The 25,907-nt window shown below is 43.7% G+C and overlaps 7 protein-coding genes and 1 non-coding gene across 8 annotated transcripts; 6 read left to right on the top strand and 2 right to left on the bottom strand.

The window, feature by feature from the left end:
* The first annotated feature begins 5,229 nt into the window (after positions 1-5,229).
* LOC135431039 (uncharacterized oxidoreductase TM_0325-like) lies at positions 5,230-6,225 on the top strand. The gene has a single exon (XM_064685947.1). The coding sequence runs from the start codon at positions 5,379-5,381 to the stop codon at positions 6,144-6,146; it is 768 nt and encodes a 255-aa protein (XP_064542017.1). The 5' UTR covers positions 5,230-5,378; the 3' UTR covers positions 6,147-6,225.
* A 7,691-nt stretch (positions 6,226-13,916) lies between these two features.
* Positions 13,917-16,459, bottom strand: l(3)72Dn (UTP4 small subunit processome component l(3)72Dn). The gene is made up of 3 exons (XM_064685579.1): positions 16,103-16,459; positions 14,204-16,037; positions 13,917-14,137 (listed from the first exon to the last, which is right to left on the bottom strand). Exons 1-3 carry the CDS (start codon positions 16,231-16,233, stop codon positions 14,018-14,020), a joined length of 2,085 nt encoding a protein of 694 aa, XP_064541649.1. The 5' UTR covers positions 16,234-16,459; the 3' UTR covers positions 13,917-14,017.
* A 155-nt stretch (positions 16,460-16,614) lies between these two features.
* On the top strand, positions 16,615-18,274 carry Tmx3 (Thioredoxin-related transmembrane protein 3). Its single transcript, XM_064685592.1, has 2 exons — positions 16,615-17,706; positions 17,774-18,274. Exons 1-2 carry the CDS (start codon positions 16,807-16,809, stop codon positions 18,161-18,163), a joined length of 1,290 nt encoding a protein of 429 aa, XP_064541662.1. The 5' UTR covers positions 16,615-16,806; the 3' UTR covers positions 18,164-18,274.
* A 604-nt stretch (positions 18,275-18,878) lies between these two features.
* PDCD-5 (programmed cell death 5) lies at positions 18,879-19,864 on the bottom strand. The gene is made up of 3 exons (XM_064685615.1): positions 19,705-19,864; positions 19,311-19,431; positions 18,879-19,250 (listed from the first exon to the last, which is right to left on the bottom strand). Exons 1-3 carry the CDS (start codon positions 19,753-19,755, stop codon positions 19,027-19,029), a joined length of 396 nt encoding a protein of 131 aa, XP_064541685.1. The 5' UTR covers positions 19,756-19,864; the 3' UTR covers positions 18,879-19,026.
* A 112-nt stretch (positions 19,865-19,976) lies between these two features.
* MED10 (mediator complex subunit 10) lies at positions 19,977-20,640 on the top strand. The gene is made up of 2 exons (XM_064685603.1): positions 19,977-20,199; positions 20,266-20,640. Exons 1-2 carry the CDS (start codon positions 20,078-20,080, stop codon positions 20,543-20,545), a joined length of 402 nt encoding a protein of 133 aa, XP_064541673.1. The 5' UTR covers positions 19,977-20,077; the 3' UTR covers positions 20,546-20,640.
* Positions 20,641-20,822: 182 nt separating this feature from the next.
* TRNAI-UAU (transfer RNA isoleucine (anticodon UAU)) lies at positions 20,823-20,917 on the top strand. The gene is made up of 2 exons: positions 20,823-20,860; positions 20,882-20,917. It is a non-coding gene; the product is annotated as a tRNA-Ile (tRNA).
* Positions 20,918-21,113: 196 nt separating this feature from the next.
* Positions 21,114-22,266, top strand: Hsc20 (iron-sulfur cluster co-chaperone protein HscB-like protein, mitochondrial). Its single transcript, XM_064686925.1, has 3 exons — positions 21,114-21,381; positions 21,450-21,562; positions 21,628-22,266. The coding sequence occupies exons 1-3, from the start codon at positions 21,184-21,186 to the stop codon at positions 22,013-22,015; spliced, it is 699 nt and encodes a 232-aa protein (XP_064542995.1). The 5' UTR covers positions 21,114-21,183; the 3' UTR covers positions 22,016-22,266.
* Positions 22,267-22,426: 160 nt separating this feature from the next.
* On the top strand, positions 22,427-24,383 carry l(3)72Dp (lethal (3) 72Dp). The gene is made up of 4 exons (XM_064686914.1): positions 22,427-23,002; positions 23,140-23,190; positions 23,256-23,485; positions 23,626-24,383. Exons 1-4 carry the CDS (start codon positions 22,773-22,775, stop codon positions 24,237-24,239), a joined length of 1,125 nt encoding a protein of 374 aa, XP_064542984.1. The 5' UTR covers positions 22,427-22,772; the 3' UTR covers positions 24,240-24,383.
* The last annotated feature ends 1,524 nt before the right edge of the window (positions 24,384-25,907 follow it).

The raw sequence follows: 25,907 nt of genomic DNA, 5'->3' as shown, positions 1-25,907 counted from the left end.
TTCTGTCTGTCTGCCATTATGTGGGTATCTCTCTTCTTTTTTTTTTTATCACGTCACGGGCTCCTGCTTCTGGGATCTGGGATCAACGTTAAGTTGCAATTTATGTGCGATCATAAAAACTCGCTCAGACCCATAATTAATAAGAGTACCCCCCCCAAAAAAAAAGAGAAAGATAAATAAAGCCAAGCCATAAAGTGCTGACAAGTGCTACGAACTCCAAAACTTTTGGCCGCACAGTGTGCCGCAAGCAATTTGCATTCAGAAGATTTTGTTTCGACTACCTTTATGATTTAATCTAATCCAACTTGACCGGAAATACCATATTTTTTCCCGTTATAAAAGAAAAACAAGAAAAAAAAGCCTCGCACAACAACAAAAACATTTGGCCATAGGCGTTTTAGCCAATTCAGAAAAAACATTCCAGTTTATTTTTAAACAAGTCGCTAAATTCTTTAATTTATTTCGGTAACAAAAATGAAACGGACGCTAACACAGGAATTTGCATGAGTGCAAGGGAGAGGGGCGACAATAAAGGGTAGCCAAAAAAACAACAAGAAAAAAATGAAGTAAGAAATGTGCAACGTGCTGCGGCGATAACAAAATGTTATCGATAACAGCGTGGCATTTGTTAGTTGAATATAGATACCTGATAATACAAGTTGTGTTTTGTTCGAATACCCTAACTTTGGGCATATTCATTTGTTTGTCAAGTGTGCATATAAAAGCATTTTGGAGCTTTTTAGGAGATCTTATGATGCACAGACTTACAAGCTTAAAGATATGCCGTTGAAATAGAGTATCAATATTCCTCTTGTTGTTTTACTCCAACTTGATAAATCATATTTACTACAAACTACATAGATTAAGTATAACATAGTGTATACCTATGTATGTCAAAAATTTAATTTTTGCTCAAGCTGCTGTAGAGATAGTTTGGATAGTATGTGAGAGTATCTTAGCTACTTTCTGTCTAGGAGAAATGGTTTTCATATTCTTTTATTTCAAAACAATTTTTCTATAAATTTTCTATAATTTAATTAATTTTCTTTGATATATAAAATAAGGGAAATTCTTAAAATAATAAAAGTTTCAAGCATACACATTTTTTTATCCTATAACATTTTACCTAAAACTCTCACAAAACATAAGCTAAAATAGATTTTGTCTTGTTACTGTAAAAGCGAGCATTGTAGTTTGTAAGAGTATTAACACTTCGGCTTGCCGTAGCTATTCGTTCTCTCTAATTGTATTTGTAGTTGTTTCTTACAAAACATAACCTCAAATAGCACTAGTTTAGTTATATTAAAAGCGAGTTTTAAAGTTTGTTAGAGCATTAACACTTCGGCTTGCCGTAGCTAGTCTTACACTCTAGTTGTATTTGTAGTTGTGTACGCATACCAAAGTCGAACGCCAATTTGACATTGAGCAAACGTAAATTCAGTGAATTCCTGCGTAAATCGATGGAAGACCACGAGACCGCAAAGGCCCGCCACAGGCGCATGCGACAAAAAGGACCGAACCCAAAAGCAAAATAAAGCAAAAAAAGAAAAAAAACAGAAACAAAAAGAAAAGAACAGAAACGTAACGAAACGAAACGAAAGAAAACCCAAGACCGTACCGAACCGTGCCGAACCGAACCGAAACGAGCCGAACCGAACCAGTCCCCCGGGGACCAGTCGAGAGCGCTAATCAAGCCGTTGGGAGAGAGCGCCGCCGGAGACGAGGAAGAATTTCACACATGACAGCGAAGAATGCGCCGGGCGGCGGCTCCGATGAGGCGTCTAGTTGGATGCCAATTGGAATTTTCAAATTCAACTGGAACTGCACACACACGCACACGAACACACACACGCGCACTGAAATCCACTCAAGACACGCACACACACACGCACACGCACACCGACACGCTGCAACAGTTAGTTTGCGTGTTGTTTTTCGTTTTTTTCTTTTCGCCAGCGCACAAAAATAAATATTGAAAAGAACTGATTATGAATGAGAAATTTATATATATAGCTGTATATATATATATATGTATTTTAGGTATATGTGGGTGTGCGAGTGGGCGTTGGGCGTGGGGCACGCGCTTCGTTTCGTTTCGTTTTGTTTTGTTTTGTTTCGTCTACCGTTATTCAGCCCAATTGCAGTCTGCACTTCGCTGCGCTGCGATCTTTACGCAAACCTGCGCCGTACTGAACACAACTTTTGCAGCTAACATAAAAAGTGCCCGCTTGTCTCCAATATTTCACACGACGGCAGCAGCATATAGACATATGCGTATATATATATATATACATATATATACCTAGAACACGATCCGGAGGGGTTGAGGGAGGGGTGCCGACGACAACGACTGCGACGGGCGTGTGTCGTGCCTTGCTTTTATTTTGCGTGAACAAAAATTATTTTCGTACTTAAAAATAAATTGAAAAGCATTTTCCTCATCTGTTTTTCCCTCTCTCTCTCTCGCTCGCTCTCTCGCTCTCTCGCTCTCTCTCTCTGTGTGTATTTCTTGGCCCGTCAAACAACAACAGCCACATGAAAATCAAGCGTGAAGCGTGCTACAGCCCCGCCTACCAGACGCCGCCCATCCGTCCCGGTCTCGACAAATCTACGGCTCCTAAGGGCTTCTACTCTAACCCACTCGCCGCCTCTCTTCCCCTCGCATGTTTCTCGGGTGGGGGGCCCGTTCATTATGGCTATCAAAGTTTTGTTGTAATACCTCTCCCCCTCCCTCTCTCTCCCCCTCTCCCTCCCTCTCTCTCTCTGTCGCTCTCTCGGAGACAGCAGCAATCCAAAAATACAAAACGCAGACCCAAAAGACAACAGAACATCATTTTTGTGTTCTAGCCGCAGATCTGCCGAGATAAACATCGCATATATATATATATATATATATATATATATATATATATATATATGGAGAGGCAGGGAGGGTGGGAAGGGAGTCGCTTATGACTCTTGTTGGATTCCAGGCTATTTTCGTAGCGCACAGTCAGGCAAAAGTCTGCAAAATGCGAAAATTTGAAAATGAAGTCACGTGAAAATTGTTGTGCATGTGAATTGTGCATGAATTAAGCTGAGGAAAACAACTGCAGGACGAAATCCACTCAGACAAAAGTCCTTAGACTTGCGCCTTTTTGGGCGACGCTGCAGCCTGGCGGCGCCTAAACCAAAATCAGGAAGTTGCCACGGCAAAACTGACGCCGGAAGGAGTCAGAGACGCGCCACACGGCGACGGAGCAGGAGACGGAGCAGGAGAAGGAGCAGGAGAAGGAGCAGGAGAAGGGAGAGGAGGAGGAGGCGAAGGAAAAGGAGGCGGAGCATGATGTTGGCAATGGTTGGCCAAGAACAATGCCCACGTCGAGATGATGATGATGATGATGGTAATGATGATGATGATGATGATGATGATGATGATGATGGTGCTGATGATGGAGATGGTGTGCAATAATTACAAGAAAAGCTGCACTTTATGCAACAGCAGCAACAAAAAACAAGAAATGCAATCAGCAGTACCGAAACACAAACATTATAAGGTAAAGGGTATACGACGGTTAAATACCCTGCTTTGGGAGAGAATTAGACTTAGCAGCTGAGGTAATCTAAGAAATCGGTTTAATGGAAGTTCCACGTCTGGACAGAGATTGGGCTATTCATTTAATATGTCATCACTCAATATTTTGGCAATAATTTAAAATGAAAAAATCTTGAGAAAAAAAAAAGAAAATGGCATCAAATAGTTAAATCGGTTTAGTTTTTACAGAGTTTTATAGAAGAAGTTTCAAGTCTTAATAAAGTCTTTGCTCGACTATGGACAAAGAATCCAAATAAAGTCTAGGAAGAGCTCTAACTTAATATAATATTTTATTTTTATATAATAAAACTAAATGCAGAAAGATAGATAGATAAATAGATAGATAGATAGATAGGTAGAAAGATAGCAAGATAGAACGATAGCAAAATAGAAGAAGAAAGAAAGAAATTTTAGGAAAATTGAAATATATACATATATAAGGAGATTTTAAGAGTCAAAGACCAAGATTTCCAGTGCATGCTGCACAGAAATAAGTTCGGGTTTTACAAAGTTATCAACGTGGACAGTCCGGGCGGATAATTTAAATACACTTAGGAGCTTGGCCCAGGCCCGGGCTGTCGGTGCAATTAAATTCGCACCATTTGCCAATTGGGGAATTCGTAAAGCCGAGTGCAAATCGAGGCGACAAAGTTATTCAGCACTTAATGCAATTGGAACAGTGGGCGTTGGCCCTCAACACATCCTTCCGCCAACTTTAACAGGGCACAAGAGGAGGGGGGAGGAGAGAGCAGCAGGGGCAGGGACTGCAGTTGACCACTTGCAACGGCTTATGGTTTCCGCCAGCAAAGTGAGCAATTTTCCGAGTCGCCCAGCTGACAGTCTCGATGGTCGGTTCGGCGCCCAGACATGGATGGTTTCTACATGATTAGATGACGTGGGGCACACAAGGGAAGCAACCAAGAGAGGGGAGGAGGAGGGGCACTCACACAGAGAGTGCAGCTTGGCGCCAGACGACTTCCTTGTGGCGGCAGGTGCTGCAAGCCTTGCCACATATTGATTGAAATTTAAAATGCAAATCACTTAAAGCGTTCAATTTAATTAAATTATTGCCACAACATTGTTGTAGCATCTGCCTAAAAGGGGGGCCAGCAGTGGGGCTGAGCTGAGGCCAAGCACTAAAGTGAAGCCCGTTAGATGGACAACAACAACAACAACAACAACAACAGCAACAACTGCAACAATAACAACAATAACAACTGCAACAACAACTGCAACAATGACACATTAATGCTGACGACAACAAGTCATTTTTTCACAATGCCTACACTCAGAGAAATTTACAAGAGTTTGTGTAGATTTGTCTAGATCAAAATTTGAGCTTAAAATTGAGAATTTTCTATTTTTTAGAGAATTATTTTTACTGAATAAAAGATAACATATGAGCTAATTTATCATATATCTATATATGTAAAACTGTTTATCCTGACTGACTGACTGACCCTCAAATCAATCAATTTGGCATCTAAAACTGGCAAATATCCTATACAGACATGGGTCGAAATTTCCCATTCGCATAACTCGGTCAAAACTCAACCGATTTTCATGAGGTTTGATTTTTTCTTCATGGTTTTCCCTCTAAAATAATCTGGCATTTAAATCTGACTACATGTTTTTTAGTCGAAATTCATGTCAAAATCTTATTTAGTATTTTCGTATATAGACATGGGTCAAAATTTCCCATACACATAACACACATAACTCATCAAGCAATAAGACAACACAAAATAAAAGCTGCGGCAGAAGCGCATTTTAAAGCCAAGCTAATTTTGTGCATAATCTAAACATGAATTTCGCCGGCAAAGTTGTGCTAATAACAGGCGCCAGTTCCGGGATAGGCGCCGCCACAGCCGTTAAATTCGCCAAATGCGGCGCTTGCCTGGCGCTGAACGGACGCAATGTGGAGAATCTGAAGCAGGTGGCCGAGCAGTGCAAAGCAGCTGGTGCCGCACCAGCTGTGGTTGTGGGCGACATCAGCAAGGAGGCGGAGACGGCGCGTGTGTGGAGCGAGACAATGGAGCAATACGGCAAACTGGATGTGCTGGTGAACAATGCGGGCATCATGGAGACGGGCGGCATTGAGAACACCTGCCTGGAGCAGTACGATCGCGTGCTGAACACCAATCTGCGTGCCATCTATCAGCTGACCATGCTGGCCACTCCGGAGCTGGTCAAGACCAAGGGCAACATTGTCAATGTGTCCAGCGTGAACGGCATACGCTCCTTTCCCGGCCTGCTGGCCTACAACATCTCGAAAGCGGGCGTCGATCAGTTCACGCGCAGCGTCGCCCTCGACCTGGGCCCGAAGGGTGTGCGTGCCAATTGTGTTAATCCCGGCGTCATAGTCACGAATCTGCACAAGCGCGGCGGCATGGACGAGGCTGAATATCAGAAGTTCCTGGAGCGCTCGAAGACCACGCACGCCCTGGGTCGATCCGGCACCTCGGAGGAGGTGGCCAATGCCATTGCGTTTCTGGCCAGCGATTTGGCCAGCTTCACCACGGGCCTCAGCCTCTCCGTGGACGGCGGCCGCCATGCCATGTGCCCGCGTTAACCACAACCCAAGCCTGACCAAAGATAATTAAATGCATTTATTTTGTGCCCTTTGAAATAAAGATGTCTTTTAGAGGAAATGCTTTCCTAGCCAGTTTTAAAACCTTAACAACTCACAAATAAGCTGGATTAGCTGCGGTTTACAGATAAAGAAATTAGGCCCTGATACAACTGTAAGAGGCTCTTATCTTATCAGAAGAAAACAAAAGATTCGTATATAGACATGGGTCAAAATTTCCCATGCACATAACTCGGTCAAAACTCAACCGATTTTCATGAGGCTGGGCTTTTTCTTCATGGTTTTCCCTCTGAAATAATCTGACATTTAAATCTGACTTCATATTTTTTAGTTGAAATTCATGTCAAAATCTTACCCTTAAGATTCGTATATAGACATGGGTCAAAACTTCCCATTCGCATAACTCGGTCAAAACTCAACCGATTTTCATGAGTCTTCGATTTTTCTTAATGGTTTTCCCTCTAAAATAATCTGGCATTTAAATCTGAATACATATTTTGTAGTCGAAATTCATGTCAAAATCTTACCCTGACAATTCGTATATAGACATGGGTCAACAAGTTTCAAAAGTTTTAAGTGCAATCTATAATATTTATATAAAATAACAAATAATATTAAACTTTTGAACTCGGAAGTAAATGCATTTAATATTCAACCTAGATTTATATAACAATTTCGTATACAGTTTTTCGCTCAGTGCACTTTTGCGGTCAGTTGCAGTTGCAGCTGATGCAAAGCCACGCCCCCCGCCCCGCCCCCGCTTGCAACAGCTCGCAACAAGCGCAACGCATGTGTCTATCCGCGTGTTGCGGTGCCTTTGGCCCTGCCTCATAATGATGGTGCCTGGGTTCCCCCCCCCCCCTGCTGTTGCTCCCCCTCCCCCCCTCACCTGCCTCTTTGTTGGTTTTGTTGGCTTAATTAAATTGTGGTTGCCACTTGCAAACGAAGCGCGTACACAAAATCACACACAGCCCGTTGCAACAATGCAACAGACACTGTTGCACGTTCCGTTTCGCTTCTCTCCAACATTCTTGTTGTCTTTGTTGTTGTCGTTGTGGTTGGGCTTTTACTGTTAGGGGCGGGGTGCGGGGTGGTAAAAAGTGGTTAAAAAGTGCGTGGCTAACAACATTAACATTAAAATTATAACCGCAATTTTGCACGCACCACTAAATAAATTGGCAGCTCAACTAACTGCGGGAATACCCCTACTTAACTCCTAAAAATCATTTGTCAACTCGCATTTAGCAGAGTTCCAAAGAACCAAATTTAAATTGACAGCCGCATCTGGAAGTGCACTTTAGTGGGGAGGGGCAAGAAGTTTTGGGTTCAAAGCATCAATAATGTGGTGGGGGGAGTTTTTTTAGAGTGAAAGCAAATAAAGCTTAACAATACTCTGCTATTGACATTATAAGCTTAAGTTAAGTTAAGTTAACTTCATTTAAAGCTTAAACAAGAATCTTCTACTTTTTATACCCTGAACCCATTGAAAGTGAGTGTAACAGGCAGAATTAAGCATCTCCTATCCCATTAAGTATATATATATTCTTGATCAGCATCAATAGCTGAGTCTGACCGTCCGTCCGTCTGTCTGTGCGTCGCTTCGTATGTACGAACGCGTCAATCTCAGAACCTAGAAGAGCTAGAGTCTTTAAATTATGAACTTAGGTCCTCCTAGTGCCCGCGCAGTACGAGTTTCTTTTCGATAATCGATAACTTGCCACGTTACCAAGCAATCGATAAAAATTGATATCGAAATATTGTTTCTTGAGCAAATCTCTTACGTTTTAGGAGCTAGAGTTATCAAATTTCAGATTTAGCGTCTAGGATGGCATAAACAGATCAAGTATCTTTCCCTTTATAAACGCCCCTATCCCTCCCTAGCGTGAGCCGTCCCCTAGTCCTGCACCCCCGACTAAAGCGTCTTACTTGTTTTAATATATTATATTAAGTTTTATTTCTTTATTACTTTATACTTCGATTTTAATATATTTTTCTACTTTTTCAGTTTACAATATCACGTGAATATATTGTGAAAAATTGTTCAAAACTCGGGTAAGTGAATTCCAAACTCTTTTTATGCCAAACTATGTTTAAAATTTTCCATCAAAACATGAAATTAAGCGAGAAATAACTTAAGTCAAATTCAATTTTCGCTTTTTGTTTGTTCTACTAAAAAGGGCTAAAAAGCCCTAAGCTCTGGTTTATTAAATTCCTAAAATTTTCAAGGCTTTTAAGCAATACATAATTCGATTGTACTTAAATCTAGAACAGAAAAATACTTAAAATAATATTTCCAGCTGATTTTAGCCTTTTTTCAATTCATTTTTCTTATCTGATGCTCATAAATTATTTAAATATTTATATTTCCCTCTGTATCTAGCTTTAGTTACTTTATTTGTTTAATCTTAAGATTTTAGCAGCTGCTTTTAATATTTTATTTAAGTCTTTCTCAATTGCTCGCATTCAAACACAACTTTTTCGCATAAAAACTGCAACTTTGAACGTGTCGACTGCGCTTTCAGGAAACTGCAGCATATGACACAAGTGTGCATTAGGATGCTTTCCGCCCCGCAGCAGCTACCCAACCCCACCCCCTCCACACCTCTGCCCACCTCCCGCTCTGCTGTGTCGATGCGTGAGCGACGCGTTTTATTGTTCATTTGTCCTTTGGAAGGACACAATTCAATGGGGTACAAATAGTGCGCAAAGTTGCTGACGCGAAGCACAGTTAAAACCCAGAAAAGCCAACTAGAATTGAGGTAATACCCCAGCCCCCTCTCCTCCCCCCTTGCAGCTGCCAGTGATAGGAGCTGCAGCTTCCCCTTTGACCTTACAATGCCCGTTGCAGCAGCTGCAACTCCCGCTTAATTTGTGGACAAAGGGGGGAAGCCACAATGCAGGAGAGCTCGAAGGGGAACAGGGGGTGGAAAAAGGGTGGAGGGGGTGTTGCGGCGGCAGGGACTGTTGCTATCACGTTGCCATTTAAGTTGATTTGCTTTTTTTGGGTTTGAGCATAAAATTCAATCAGCTTGAGCTGCATTCAAAAGTTACGAGCTGTCGCACACCTCCCCCTTGCCACTGCTCCCCCCCCTCCCTCTGGCAGCCGGCACTGGCGCAGACAGCCACGTTTGTCCTTAGATTGTCCTCTGGCAGCAGCAGGAGCAGGAGCAGCAGCAGCAGACCTTGTCTCGCCTGTCTAGACCGCTGCAGGGGTCGCTGCAGTCATGGCAACCGCATGCGATTTATGCTGTTGCCCCTCTCTGTCTAACCCCTCTTCCCCTTCTCTCGCCAATTGTTGCCACTTTTATGTGCCACAAGCGACGCGTTAATATTATTAAATGCAAATTAAGCTTTATCTCATTTCGTTCATTAGCGGCCAATTTGCGCGTCCTTGTTTATTTGGGCGGCATTTAGATTTGCCACGCCCAGCTGCCGCCTTTAAGCCTTGGCTTGATTAGCCCGCTGCAATTAGCCAAGCAGCCAGACGCACTGCATCATTTGTGGCTGCATTCCAATGCGGCTGCTCCTGCTCCTGCTCCAGCTCCTACTTCTACTCCGTCTCCAGCTGGAGGCGTGTTTTCACTTCCTGGCAACGGCTAATTTGCAAACCAATTAAATGTCAATTTGAGGCATTGTTCCCATTCGCCGCGTCGTCACAATGTCTGCCGTGTCAGCGCGTAAAACTTTTCGCCCCAGACCCAGAGACGCGCGCCTCAAAAGTGCGACTCGCAACTCGCAAGCAAAGGCACAAAATCTATTGTCGCCGCTTCAGCTGCATTGTTGTCCGTATACCCTGTAATCGAGGCTATAAAACAGGGTATATTGCAGTTGTGCAAATGTTTGTGACAAGCAGAGGAGTTTATCTTCGTGCCTAGAAAGTTTACTAAGCACAGATCATAAACGTAATCATACTTGCCATAAAGTACTGCACTTTTTCCAAAATCGATAAATATCGATCTTCAGGTAGGCTATATTGCAGTTGTGCAGATACTTGTAACAGGCACAAGAGTGCATCAACACGCCTATAAAATATATAATCGTGATCGTCTTTGCAATAAGGTTCTGCCCTTTTTCTGATATCGATATATATCGATTTTCAGTTAGGATATATTGCAGTTGCGCAAATGTTTGTGACCAGCAGAGGAATTTGCCTCCGTGCCTAGAAAGCACAGATCCTTAACGTGATCATACTTGCCATAAAGTACCTCACTTTTTTCCGAAATCGATAAATATCGATTATTAAAAATTGCAGTTTTCTTAAGCTGTAACCTTGATTTATGGTATTGCTTAAAAAATCACGAGGATCACAGTACACATAAAGAAGTTTTTCAAGAATTCTTTTTTCAAAATGTGGAGCTTATATATACACAAAAAGTAGGACAGACAGGGTATCTACTAGTCGTGACGCTCGCCTGGAGTGCTCACACTTGTTTTTTGCTGGCAGCGCCAAAGTTTTGCCCAGCGTCAAAGTTTTCACTGGCTGTCTAGACGCGACTCCAGTCGACTCCTTTGTAGACTTCGACTTCGACTGCGACTGCGACTTTAGTTGTATTTGGTCGCGTAGTTTGCATAAGTTTCAGCCGCCTATCCGCACCGCTCACCCAGCCCCCTCCCCCTCCGACCCGCCGTCTCGATCGTGGTTTGAGCCGCGATGCTTAAGTGCATTTTAATGCCCCAACGTGGCCAAAGGGCGTGATTGAATTCCAGTAGACAGTCTGCATGTTGTGGGCGCGAGCTCTTTGCCAATGTATCGCACGTGGCGTATGCGTAACATTTGCTCGACAAAGCCAAGCAGAAGTACAGTGAAGTCTCCACATAGTATTTGCTGCACTAACTGCTTAAAGCTTTCAACTTGACTGACTGCCGAACTCTCTCTTTTTGTTACCCAGCGTCCATATGCTTAGCAATTTCTAACACTGTCTCAGAAGCTTTTAAACTACTTTAAGTTGAATGAAAAGCTTTGATTTAAGAACTTTTAGAGTGCACTTGATATTAATTCCTGTAGCAATATTTAATCGTTTTTTTACATAAGCCTGTTTTGAACCAGATTTTAAAACGAATTTGTGATCATATGAAAGCTTTCAATTCAGTTAAGTTTAAAGCTTAACTCTTTCAAGAGTTGTGTCCTTCTTTAAGCCCTTTTCATTGAAGAGACGTGAAAGCATTGTCAAATACCTTCACTAAAAACTGCTTAACGCAAGATTTTAGAAGCTTTTACAATAATTGTTAAAGCTTTCAAATTTATTCAGTGCTGAAGCTTTAGTCCGAAAGGGTCAAGCTTTTATCACTTGTGTGGACTTATTAGTAAAGCTTTTAAAAGCACGCGAAAGCTTTTAGCTATAAGAGAGTAGAATCGAAAGCTCTTGAAATATGGAAAGGCATCTGAGTAAAATCTTACAAAGTTGATTGACTGTCAGAGCTTTAAGCCTAAATATTAACTCCTAAAGCTTCCATCATTTAATATTTGTAAAGCACATGAAGGCTTTTAACTTAAAACTAGCTGACCTAAGCTTTTCGTTTCTTTTCATAGCTTCAATTAAAAGCCACTTTAGGCTAATGTCATTGCAGCACAAGCTTCAATATTTGACGTCGATTTTAAAAGCTAAACAATTTCCATCAGTCACATTATTTATGTCCATTTGGCACTGTGCACATTTTCTATGCAAATGCGGCCGACAAATGCCCAAAAGGCACGCCCACAACCGCAGCAGGAAAACGGATGCCAAAAAAAAAAAAACAACTTTTTTTTTTATGCAAATACAAGAGAAACCCACAGGAGGCAAAGAAAAAAAAACTGCATTGGAATATGGCTGCAGGATACTTTTAGCCACAGACACGGACACCCACACAGTCAGAGGGGGGAGGAGAGCGAACAGGGGGGAGGGGGGGGGGGGCGGTTGCTGGGGCACCTCATCGGCCGAGCTGGGCAATGAGTTTTTGAGCTAAAAGTTGAATTGTGCAACAAACAGACTCTCGCTCGCTCTCTCTCTCTCTCTCTCCCTCTCTCTCCCTCCCTCCCTCCATCTCTCTCGCTCTCTCCCACTCGCTGCGTGTGTTCGCTTTCGACTGTCTGTGTGGTATGCACTTGTCTAGACGTTGGCTAGACAGTGTAAAACCAAAAAAAAAAACAAAAAAATAAAAATAACAGAAATACAAGCCAACAACAATTACAGCAAAAATGCCAGCGACAAAACGAAACGAATTGCAGCACATTTGCCATATAGCGAGTGTGCACCGTACCCGCGCCCGACCCCGATCCGTACCCGACCCGTGCCCGTATCCGTATCCACTGTGGACCTGGACAGCGACAAATTTTTGGACAAATTTTGCACACAAAGCCAGTGCTGACAACATTTAAAAACTAGCTGAATTCAAGAAAGAACGGCTATTGAATTCCCTTCTAGAGATATGGATAATGGGCTTGCAGATATGTGAAGAGAATGATGAAGCTCATAACTGTTGAGTTCAAGGATCAGAGTTTGAAGAAGACAGACATGAGAACAGAAAAATTGTCCATTTTTTTCGATCGATGTTTCCTGTAGGGATTTATGATATGGCATTTCAATGTTGATAATATATAGGAAGATTAGGGAAGCTAATAAATGGTGAAGACATCTTAAGGAACAGAACAATTTTCCATACCAAAACACATTTATCGACCGATTTTTCCTATAGAGAATATATGGTTAACATATGTATAAGTCCGTTTGAGTTTGAGCTGAGTTCAAGCAAGTTATCTTAATAAACAAAAAAGTTTGCCATACAAGAACCTCATTTGAAACCGATTGTTCCTATGGCTGCTATATATATATTAGTAGTCCGATCCGGCTGAATCTGATATTTGTACTGCCTGCAACAGTAGATGGATAGTAGAAGTATCATGACAATAGCTTTTCAGCTGAGAGACAACTTTGCATGATTCAGACAGACGGACAAAGCTATAGACTAAGTTGTTGATCAAGTATATATTTATATATATCTTACTAGCAGGCATAACCCGGCCTTGCCCGTGGCGAGTATGTTAAAAATCAACGTTCTCAAAAAGCCTTGAAAATGATTTTGAAACTTATCGGACGGTAAACAAACATACAAATGTTTTCCGCCAATTAACCAATGTTGCGAGTGGAATTTCCCAAATCACTGAAACACGTATTCATTATATTCTTATGTAGAGCTTTGAAAATCAGTTTGGAGCAAATCGGACACAACTTAAAACTTCGCACAACAAATCTTTGCTTCGCATTCCACCCGAAAAAGTTTGGATTCTGCGAAAAGTGTAAAACACGTCTCAAATGATTTTTCTTATGGATCTTTGGAAACGAATTTAAGCGCGAAACGTCACCCACCAAATCTTTGACCTCCATTTCCACCAAGGAGGAGCGGATTTTTCCTAAAAGTGTGAAACACCCCTCAAATGAATTTGAACAAAGATCTTTGAAAATAAGTTTGAGGCCGATCGGATGGTAAATAAAAAAGTTACATACGAACGTTTTTCGTGATTTTTCCACACTTGCGGGTGGAATTTCCCGAAACCCCGTCTTAACGTGCACCTACATCACATAAGGTAGCTACAGTGAAAATTTCAGCTTCCTATCTCTTTCGGTTTTGGCTGTGCGTTGATCACCAATCAGTCAGTCAGTCAGTCAGTCAGGACAAACAGTTTTATATATAGAGATGGGCATGTCAAAAACGAGCTAAGTTTCAGCTGCTAAATTTAGCTAGAAAATAGCTGAATAGGCAACATGGTACAAGTCGTGTGCTTAAAAACTCAGTTTATTAACATGAAGAACAACAGTTTTTCTATATCTTTTCGCATTTACAACTTAACTAGAGACTACTGTAGGGCTGTCGTTTTACGCGGCGCCGAACTTCTTGCGCTGATAGGGCGGCGGCAGCGGTGCCAGCAGATTCTTGGTCTGCACGCCTACGGTGACCAGCTCCTTGGCGCCGAGCCGGCACACCTGCAACAGATGCTGCAAGAAAAGCAAAGGGGAAGGGTTTAATAGAGCTCAGTTAGATTTGTGCAATGTTTAGTTTACCTGACGATTGAAGCGCACCTTCAAGCGATAGCTCTTCAGTTTGGCTGTCTCGTGCGCATCGCTGCCGGACTTGCTCAGCCGCTTGGCCTTTGTCTGGGGCGCGTGGAGCGTGTGGTCCTCCGGCTGATGGCTCTCCAGCACATACAGATGCACCTCATCATAGACCATGACTATGTTTGGATTCTGTGCATCGAGCATTAGGCCGCGAATGCTATGCAAATGCGCATTGGGCACAAAATGCTCTGCGGTCTCGCAGACAAAGCGACGCTCCTGGAGATCATAGTCCACAATACGTCCATCCGCATAGGCAACGACCAGACGCGAACTGCTCTCGTGCATGGCCAGCGCCGTGGTTCCAGCCTTATAGCGCGGCAAATTGAGTAGATGCTTGGCCTTTTTGCCACGCAGCTGCCAGACGGCAATTAAATGATTTGTGGCAGCCACCACCAGATATTTGCCACACGGCGACACCTCCACCAGGCTAATTGGCGTCTTAATCTCAGGGCTCAAATCGTGGCTGTATAGGAAATTCACCTGCTCCTCCTCCTCCTGCAGACTAAAACAGCGCAATTGTCGACTCGGCGCGTGTATGAGCCACAGCTGCTGCGGCTGTGTCTTGAAGAAGCCAATAAAGCTGGCTGGCTCCAGTTCGGCGGGCAAATCCGTTGTCAGGCGCTGCAGGCCAAGCGGCTCTCGCTGCACTCGACTTAGACGCAGCTCCTGGGCCGTGGAATAGCATATCCAGTTGCCGTCCGGCGAAATGGCCGCAGCCTGTATAAACTTGTGGGCGGCAACGTTTAGCTGCAGCAGCTTCTCGGGCGTATGCTCCAGCTGCAGCTGCTCCGAGCTGCCCAAGCCGAGTTGTTGACGCTCGCCGGGCCGTGGCACGCCCAAGCGCCACAGATCCAAGCTCTGCGGATAGCGCAGCAGCAGTAAATTGCCGCTGGGCGCCAGGCTGGCGGATTTACCCTGCAGATAGGGCGCATATTTGGCCACATAGGCGCGCGTCTTGGTGCTGGACGAGATGCACAACAGGCCATCCTGGCCGCCAGACACAATGCGATCGCCTATCACCAGCAGCGCCTTGACATAATGGCTGTGCACCTCGCGCTGCAGAAACTTGATCCAGCGCTCGCAAACGGAATCTTCGCGCTTGATTTGCGTTTTGCTCAGGACACGTATCAGGGGTGGTTTCATGCCGCTGCACACCAGACGATCCTCCTCCTCGTTGACCGCCAAGGCGAACACATTGCGATCGAGCACTTTGCACGACTCCAGCTGCGTCGCATTTGCGCCATTCCACACGGTCACATAGCCAGCGGAATCGCCAGCAATGATCGTATTGTCGCTGAGCACCTGCAGCGAATAGACAATCACATGCCTGTCGGACAGTGTCATCGTGTGCAGTGTATGGCCCTTGGCCACGCTCCAGATGCGCACGGCACCCATTGTGCCGGTGACCAGGCGCTTGCCCGGCTTGTCGAACTTGCAGCAGAGCACACGTCCATCCTGCTTGCTGAACAACAGCTTGTAGTTGATCTCGTCCTGTTCAATACTCATGATGTTAATGTGTCCCTCCTCGGAACCGACAGCTAGCTCCGTTTCGGCGCTGTTCACGTCCAGGCACCACAGCGCATTGCCCGTGGGCGACTGTTCGCGACGTGGTTGCAGCGTATTCAAGTCCCATTCGATCAGTTTGCCCGTCAGATCCACCGAGAAGAGGCGCTTGCTCGCCCAGGCCAGGCTCTCCACCTGCGATTCGGGGGTTAGTTGTATAACGCGTTCCAGAAATGGCGCGTAGTGCATGTTCCACAGCTCAATGGAGCCATCCTCGCTGTGAATCAAGTGCAAATAATACTAATTATTATTATTTCATAAGTAAATTAAATTTTCACTAACCGGCTGAGCGCGAGGCATTTGAGCACTTTGCTGTACGCCAAACAGACAATGCCGCGTGGCTTGATTGTATAGAAGCGTACATTGTGCACTTGGGCGGTGCCCCCGGATTTATCGGGCACGTCTGCTTTCATTGTAAAACTCGTTGATATTTTAGTTTTACTTTAAAAAAATACACATTCGCACGTGCGTCGAGCGCGTTGTGGTACTTGCTGCTATTGGCGTTGCCAGACTGCGTCAATCACGATGTAAACAATGCCGTTCACAGCGCGGGCAAACGATAGTTATTGCTATCGATATGCACAGTGGGTCACAATGCAGTTAAACTAGTTCACATTTAACTGACTAATTGTGCGATGATTTAAATTTTTGTGTTTTAAAATACAATTATGACACTTTGCCATATTTAAATGAATATAGCACGAGCGAAGTTGTTAATTATTCTTAAACCAGTGCTGGACCATTCACAATATCAATTGCAATCGATATTTGCAGCAATTCACAATTAAACTAGCTCACAATTGAACTAAACAATAGAATATGGGGGTGGCTTTTTGTGGTTTTTAGAAAAAATTTACGATTTGCTAATTTAATTATATTGATGACAATGTGCCAAGTGTAAATAAACGTACGAAATTATGCAATAACACTAATTGCACAGCAGTAACAGCAGCAACAACATCAACAACAACAGCAGCAGCAGCAAAATGTCCGCATCATTCTGGAGCTTGTGTCTGGCATTGTTGTTTCTGCTGGTGCTCGGCACACCGGCCATATCCTCGCGTGTCCTGGAGCTGAGCGATCGCTTCATCGATGTACGCCACGAGGGCCAATGGCTAGTCATGTTCTATGCCCCTTGGTGCGGCTATTGCAAGAAAACGGAGCCGATCTTTGCGCTCATCGCGCAGGCTCTGCACGCGACCAACGTGCGTGTGGGCAGGCTGGATTGCACCAAATATCCGGCGGCAGCCAGAGAATTCAAGGTGCGCGGCTATCCGACCATCATGTTCATCAAGGGCAACATGGAGTTCGTTTACAATGGGGATCGCAGCAAGGACGAGCTGGTCGACTATGCGCTGCGCATGTCCGGGCCGCCCGTGCAGCTGGTCACGCGCACGGATAGCGTCGATATGCTGAAGGGTTCGCACACGATCTTCTTTATGTTTGTCGGGCCGCAGCAGGGCATTGTGTGGGACACATACTATGCCGCCGCCGAGGGCTATCAGGAGCACGGTTTCTTCTATGCGACCAGCGAGGATATTGCCGCACAGCATTTCGACTTTGAGCAATTGCCCGCGGTGATTGTCTACAAGGAGGAACAGCATCATTTCTATCCGCACGGTCATGTGGCGCACGAAATGGATCCGAACGATGTCAATGAAACCATTTTCCAGTGGGTCAATGTGGAGCGATTTACGCTCTTTCCGAAGGTGACGCGTTTCAATATCCATCAGCTGCTCAAGACCAAAAAGTTCTTGGTGCTCGCCGTCGTCACGGAGGACAAACTCAGCCAGATAGCCACACATGAGCTGGAGTTCCGTGACATGGTTGAGGGCGTCATACGCAAGCATCGTCCGCGCTATCATGATAAATTCCAGTTCGGCTGGGTGAGCACATCCCTAACACAATCCGTAACACAATTCGTTTTCAACTGCTTTAAATATCTCCACTCAGATTGGCGAACCGTCGATAGCACATTCGATTATCTTGGACCAATTGCCCACGCCCCATTTGATAGCGTTGAACTCGACGACGCAGCATCATTATATACCCGAGGACGATCCGCTGCAGATGACGCCGCAGGCTCTGCACCTGTTCCTCGAGTCCATCAGCAATGAGAGCGCCACAGTCTACGGCGGCGACACCTATTTTGTGCGCTGCAATCGGGCGCTCTTCGAGCTGAAGCGCTCCCTGCGCGAGATGTGGCGCGGCAATCCCGTGCTAATGACCGTCATCTTTGGCCTGCCGCTGGGCTTTCTATCGCTGATCATGTACTCCATTTTCTGTGGCGACTGTCTGGTCACCGAGGAGGAGCAGGACGAGGATCACGAGAAGAAGGAGTAGAAATTCATTTCACTCTCGCGCGATTCTCACAATGTACTTTTCGTAATGTACTTTTGCATATAGCCAAAATCTAGTCTTAATTTAAACGACATAAACTACATTTTGCTTTTAGATATTCCGATTCGTGATTTCGTTGTCGATTCGAATTCTTCATCTGTCTGTTTTTTTGATTTGTATGTATTCATGTCGCCTATACTTCGCGATTTTTTAGAGATTTTGTAGTAGCTTTATACACTTGCTGAAAGTATTATAACTTTGTCAAGAAGTATATTATTCTAGATAAGTCTTGTCTGTCTCATATTTATCTTTATAAAACATTTCAAAGTATTGTCTTTTTGTCAGCCGGATCGAGCCATTATATCACACAGCTGTTATGGATAATTGAGAAACTTTTTGATTTTAGAATAACGAGCTTCGCTTTTCTAACATATGTCTGAGCGAAATTTGATCAATATCGGAAGACAATTGGCAAAATTACATGTAAAGCTCTTTAGAATTTCAAGACATTTTGTAAAGCTTAGTAACTAGATGTTTTATTATGAGGAGTAACTAATTTGAAGTCGAATTTCTATAGTATATAACTCTATTAGAAGCTAATGATTGAATAGTTTTCTGCTTTTATGAATAACTCTTCGATTTCCAAGACTTCCTTACCAAACTCATCAGTTCAACTGCATCCAATATCTCTCTGATAGAAACCTATAGACATCCCACATCCTGAGACAAGTCGATATATTGTTTAATAAACATTAGTTGATAATTTAGTAGAATCTGTAAAGCACGTTTGTTTCGACTTCTATTCGGTTGTGTACACGGAAAACTTAAGTTAGGTTTTAGTTGATTGTAGATCCCAGCCAGATAAATCAGCAGCCATAGTCCTCGTCGTCATCGCTGTCTATGGCCGCACGGCGACGATCGTACTTGACGGTGGATTTACTCTGTGGCATTTGTGCGTTGACGCTCTCCAGGATGCTCACGAATTGGGCGTCGTCCAGTTTGCCGCGCACCTGGCCCATTTGGGCCATGCGTATGACCATGTTCTCAAACATTTGCGCCTTGTCCGGTTTGCTCACTTTCAGTGTGTTGACTGCAAGAGGTTGACGTTAGTGTGGCTTGACTGTACAGTGGCTGCCGTCGGTTTACTTACGGCGTGCACGTGCCTGTTGGTCGAGCACTTGGGAGAGAATTGAGTGCTTCATTTCCTCCTGAGCGCGCATCTGCTCCTGTTGGGCCTGTTGTTTTTCGGCATCGCTGCCGCCGCCGCCGCCCTGCATGAACAATTATAGGGTATATCGATTAGCGCATACCCTTTCCCTCACAGGTGTGCCGTGGGTATGCCGCCACAATAACAACAATAATGAGTCATGCATTGCTAAAAGCCAGCAAAAGCTGTTTGCATAGCATTGTGTCTTATGGTTTACGCTTTATGCAGCATCACAAGCTCATCATTTATTTTTATTTTATTTTATTTAAATTTTTTGTGTCTATTTTTGGCATTCGGCAGCGAGCGGCGTTTGCTTAGCACATTGTTTTCTACTTACAAATTGTGCCATACGCTTTGCGCGCAATTCATCCAAATCTCCATCCGACATATTTTTAAATTTAATGTATTTAAATTTATATATATAAAAAGTTATTTATTATAAAAAAATAAATAACCACAAACTTCGCTGTTCTCCGGTAGGCAGTGTATCGATACAATCGTCTCACTTTGACAAGACTAACTAATATATCGATAGTAGCGCTGCGGCAAATATCGATATATTGCATTGAACACGGTGAATGGTGCACTTAAAAGAAGAAGCAGACACAGATATAAACAAACAGCTGTGCAGACCAAAAATTTAATTCGTGCAAGAAAAATTTAATAAATTGCGTATAAGTTTTTATAAATTGTTTAAATATTGATGCGAAATGACTTCGCCACTGGAAAATTTGGAAACGCAACTGGAAATGTTCATCGAGAACGTGCGGCAAATACGCATAATTGTGAGCGATTTTCAGCCACAGGGTCAAAACGTACTGAATCAGAAAATGTAAGGAAATTTCGCGATTTGCCTAGATGTTGCTTTTAATACCTTTTTGAATTTGGTAAAATACAGCAACAGCTTGGTCACCGGCCTGCAGGAAATTGACAAATTGCGGCCACAGGTGCAGGATGTATATGTGCCCTTTGAGGTGTTCTTCGACTACATTGACCAGGACAAAAACCCCCAGCTGTACACAAAGGACTGTGTGGAAAAGGCGCTGGCCAAGAATGAGGAGGTGAAGGGCAAAATCGAGAGCTTGAAAAAGTTCAAAGCGAATCTGCTGCTGGAATTGTACAAGACATTTCCCACCGAGATGAACAACTACAGAGCCTACAGAAAAGACTCGATCTAAGAACTGCAAATTTTAGTTTTGTAAGCCTTAAAGTACTATACACATAAAAAAAATAATAATAAAATATAATTGCTACTCATGTATGTACTTAGAAATATGCGTTTTGTGTCCTGGGTTTATTTAGAACAAACATTTCGTCTAGTCCTAGCCGATTAAATAATATATATTTTTTGTTTAATCTAGAAATTGAGTTCGACTTAAATCGAAAGGGGTTGCGGGAAGGACAGGAACTGTGTTCTAAATTCAAAACGGGCATTTAGCAAATTTTTTTCCGAAGGCTCCAGTGGCGCAATTGGTTAGCGCACGGTACTTATAATCAGTAACTGTGTATGAGCAATGCCGGGGTTGTGAGTTCGAGCCTCACCTGGAGCAGCAAGCACAATTTGAGTGTTGCGTATTTTTTTTTTATTTACAAATATTTATATATATATGTGAATATATAAAAAATCGTTGACAATTGCTTTTTCGCGCTTGTATTAAATACCAAAGTTTATTTTGATTGTTGAATTGAATATGGGTAAAAACTGTTAACTGGGTCGCAGCGTTGCCAGATCGTCGTGCACAGCAGGCCAGCTGTTTATTGTTTTTGTGCGCTTGTGTAATTGATAAGAGCTTTGCATTTTATTATTTATCGCAAAATGCGGCGCACGTTTGCCATTTGCCGAACTGGTTTTAGTGGATTAAGTTATGCAAAAACGTTCAAAACGCATGCTGGAACTTATAGTCTGCCGACATGTGCGCGACATGCGTCATCGGCCTGCTGGAATTGCCAAAAGCTGGGCGAGCACATGATATGCGCGGAATGTGGCTGCCTTCAGGATGTGGATAATAGCACGGCAAGTAATTGCGCCAACTCACGGGCATGCATATTTAATTGTACCAACTCCCAACGCCAACCCATTAGAACTACTTCAAGCTGCTGAATTTTCCCGTCAAGTTTTCGCTGCAAACCCCGGAGCTGACGCAGCGCTTCCGGCAGCTGCAGGCGCAAGTGCATCCCGATAAATACAGCAACAAGTGAGTAACCGGATTCGTATATTGTTGACGCCCTAATTGCCATTAATGGGCCACCTAACCCGTAGGACTACCCGTGAGCAAACCAACTCCGCGGACTGGAGTTCGCTGGTCAACAAGGCATACAAAACGCTGTCGGTGCCATTGGAGCGCGGCCAGTATATGCTGCAGCTTGAGGGCGAGCAGATGCCGCAGGACAATAGCGCGCTTAACGCGACCTTTCTGATGGCCATGATGGAGCGCAACGAGGAGGTGGAGGAGGCGGCAGACAGCGACGCGTTGGACAAGCTAAGTGCGCAGTTAAGCCAGGAGCAGGAGGCAAAGGCACAAAAACTAACGGCACAATTCGAGGCAAACGATTTGGCGGCAGTTAAGCAAACGCTTGTGGAAATGAAATATTTGCAGAGCATACAAAGCAGCATTAAAAAGAAACAACAACAGCTGATGTCCAGCTGAGCATAATTATGCAAATCGATTAGTCGATCGTTCAATCGATAGGCAACCAACAGCAAGAAGCAGAGCAAAGCAAAGCAAAGCAAAGCAAAGGTGGCCACTGGCCACGGCGGGCCCCAAAACTGAAACGGCTGGCATCACCGGCAAAGACCTTCATATTTGCCTGCTTTAAAACAACGATCGATTCAAGCGAAAAAATGTAATGTGATTAAAGTTGGCATGTGATTGCACCTGCCGATACGCTTGCTGCTTAATTATTGTTGAAGTAATGACTCGCAGTTGTAAGGTGGTTATGGGCGGTTATCTGAAAAAGCGCCCCAACTAGTTTTTGCTGGCCAGCCTGTTCGGTCAGGGGACTTTAAGCACACGAGGGGGGAAAGGGGGGGGGGCGGTGAGCGAGAGGAACTTAACTCATTGGCCAAAAAAACAGATAAAATTCCCCGTATCGTGCACCCTGTACCGTGGGCAGTGACAAATCGTTGCGCTTGGTGATAATATTATAATCAGCTAACTGTGCGCCCTCCAACGAGTTCACACCCGCACACACTCTCGTAATTTTCACTTACACCTGTCGCTACACACACACACACACACACTTAGACACACACACTCGCGCGAGTCATTTGGCAAATATTTCTAGTGCAAATTGAATTTAAATTGAAAACGCTTCTTGTTTCGCAATGTCAGTGCTACTTAGTTCATCGACTGAGCCGCGCGCACAACCGCGAACTAGTCCAAGTAATAACAACAAACTGATCAAATGTTCAAGAGGATGCACACGCTCTGCCTGCGCCTGTGCCTGCTGCTGCTGCCGCTGGTGGCACCTGCTCTGGCCGATGTCAACGGCACGATATCGCCCATCATTGGCGTGCTGGCCCAAGAGATCTACCAGGATGGTTTAATATCCAAGCATTTCAATGCGACCAGCTACATTGCCGCCTCGTATGTCAAGTTCGTGGAGGGCGCCGGCGGTCGGGTGGTGCCCATCGGGTGAGTTATGCTTATCAGCGGAGACAGGTGCACTAAATCCAGTGTTTGATAAAGCGAGATTGCGCTTGTCTCAAGCGTTCTTCACAATGACCAGCAGTTTTGGCTTTGAATAATTTGTTGCACCTGTTCACAAATAGAATCGGACACAATCGCAGCTACTACGAGGAGCTGCTGCAGAAGATCAACGGGTATGTTGTTGCGGGCGAGCTGCGTTTGTTAACTCTGTTAATTATACGTGCATTTCCTCATGTAGTCTACTGCTGCCCGGCGGCGCAACCTTTTTTAATGAGACGAATGGCTATGGAGATGCCGGCGAGCATTTGATAGCGATTGCCAGGGAGCTCAACGATAATGGCACCTACTTTCCCGTTTGGGGCACATGTCTGGGAATGGAACTGCTGGTGCTTAAAATGGCCAATGGCACGGAGACGCGCAGCGATTGTCAGGCCATTAACATGGCCCTGCCCTTGGAGATGAAGCAGGGTAAGGAGGAGCTAGCCTGATAAAGGAAATAGGCTATATGGAAGTAGAGCATATATCGCTCATTTACATCGTATATCCCATTTCCGTAACGAAAGAGCGCCTTGGATGTTAATGTATTTCGTATTTCAACTCTTTAATAGACTACAATGAGAGTCGCCTGTTTGGCGGGGCCAGCGAGGAGATCATTTCGAAGCTGTCTCAGGAGAATGTTACCTATAACTATCATCGCTATTGCTACACGGAGCTGAGCTTTTCGGTGCCAGCTCTGGTTAACTCTTGGCGCATTATGTCCCTAAATCATGACGTGAATGGCATTGAGTTTGTGTCCACCATTGAGCACTTGAGCTATCCATTCTATGGCGTACAGTTTCATCCGGAGAAAGCGCTCTATGAGTTTGTCAGCAAGGATGTGCCGCACTCCTCATCGGCCGTGCAGAGTGCACAGTATTTTGCCGACTTTTTCATCAACGAGGCGCGTCGGAATCCGCATAGCTATGACAATGCCACAGATCAGGCGCTTTCCCTCATCTATAACTATAAGCCTGAATATACTTCAGTGCTGGGCTCCGGCTATGTGCAGCAATATCTGTTTGAGGATCCGGATATAGCCGGTGACGACGATGATGATGATGGCCCTTATCCCGTCTATCCCAATGACAATGGCGACAACGGTGTCGCATCGTGGTCTCTTGGATTTGGCCTTGGTGTCGCATTAGCTTTCAGAGTGTTCTTTGTGATAATGGCGCTTAGTTAAGATTAAAAGTTTCTAGTTCTTATTTGTGGTATACATGTGTATGCATAAAATGTATATATAAATGAAGAATAGCTTTTTTTTCAAATTTATTTTTAACTTCTTGTTTATCAGTCAAAAATAAACAATAGCTTTTTTTTTCAAATTTATTTTTAACTTGTTTATCAGTCATTAACTGACATTCGGCGCCACAAGATAAAATAGCCTTGAGGCTTAGGGGCTTGCAAACATGTGAATCGAATTGGAAAACGGGTTTGGTGAAAGAAGCGCTAAAAATAGAAATGTTTCTCACTCATTTTTTGGCCGATTCTTATAGAGGTTTATGATATAGCAAAAAGATGTTCATACGATTTGAGACTAATAATTGTCGGATGTGGTAAACTGATCTTCCAGTTTTTAAGTTATTATCTTACTAAATATTTCCAGACTCTAAATACATAAATCTCTATATATAAAACTGTTTGTCCTGACTGACTGACTGACTGACTGACTGACTGACTGACTGACTGATTGGTGATCAACGCACAGCCCAAACCGTAAGAGCTAGGAAGCTGAAATTTTCACTGTTATTACCTTATGTAATGTAGGTGCACGTTAAGACGGGGTTTCGGGAAATTCCTCTCGCAAGTGTGGAAAAATCGCGAAAAACGTTTGTATGTAACTTTTTTGTTTACCATCCGATCGGCCCCAAACTTATTTTCAAAGATCTTTGTTCAAATTCATTTGAGGGGTGTTTCGCACTTTTCGGAAAACCCATTCCTCCTTGGTGGAAATGGAGGTCAAAGATTTGGTGGGTGACGTTTCGCGCTCAAATTCATTTACAGTGAGCTATATGAAAAATCATTTGAGACGTGTTTCTCACTTTTCGCAGAATTCAAACTTCTTCGCGGGGAATGCGATTTAAAGATTTTTTGGGCGGCGTTTTAAGTTGTGTCCGATTGGGTTCAAACTTATTCTCAAAGCTCTACATAAGAACTTAATGAATACGTATTTCAGCGATTTTGGAAATTCCACCCGCAACAGTGGTAAATTGGCGGAAAAAGGTTGTATGAAAGTTTTTTGTTTACCATCCGATCGGCCCCAAATTCATGTTTAAATATCTATGTTTAAATTCATTTAAGGGGTGTTTCACACTTTTTGAAAAATCCATTCCTCCTTGGTGGAAATGGAGGTCAAAGATTTGGTGGGTGACGTTTCGCACTCAAATTCATTTCCTGAGATCTATTAGAAAAATCATTTGAGACGTGTTTCACACTTTTCGCAGAATTCAAACTTCTTCGTGGGGAATGCGATTTAAAGATTTTTTGTGCGAAGTTTTAAGTTGTTTCCGATTTGCTTCAAACTTATTTTCAAAGCTCTACATAAGAACTTAATGAATACGTATTTCGACGATTTGGAAAATTCCACCCGCAACAGTGGTAAATTGGCGGAAAACGGTTGTATGAAAGTTTTTTGTTTACCATCCGATCGGCCCCAAACTCATTTTCAAAGATCTATATTCAAATTCATTTGAGGGTTGTCTCATACTTTTTGAAAAATCCATCCCTCCTTGGTGCAAATGGGGGTCGAAGATTTGGTGGATGACGTTTTGTGTTCAAATTTATTTCCAAATATCTATAAGAAAGATCATTAGAGACGTGTTTCACATTTCTCGCAAAATCTAAGCTCCTT

The sequence above is a fragment of the Drosophila montana genome, unplaced genomic scaffold (assembly GCF_035044405.1).
Source record: "Drosophila montana isolate Dmon_TW-CO22-7 unplaced genomic scaffold, ASM3504440v1 contig_1455_1, whole genome shotgun sequence".
In the NCBI taxonomy this organism is placed as follows: Eukaryota; Metazoa; Arthropoda; class Insecta; order Diptera; family Drosophilidae; genus Drosophila; species Drosophila montana.
This window is presented reverse-complemented; position numbering and strand designations above follow the sequence as displayed.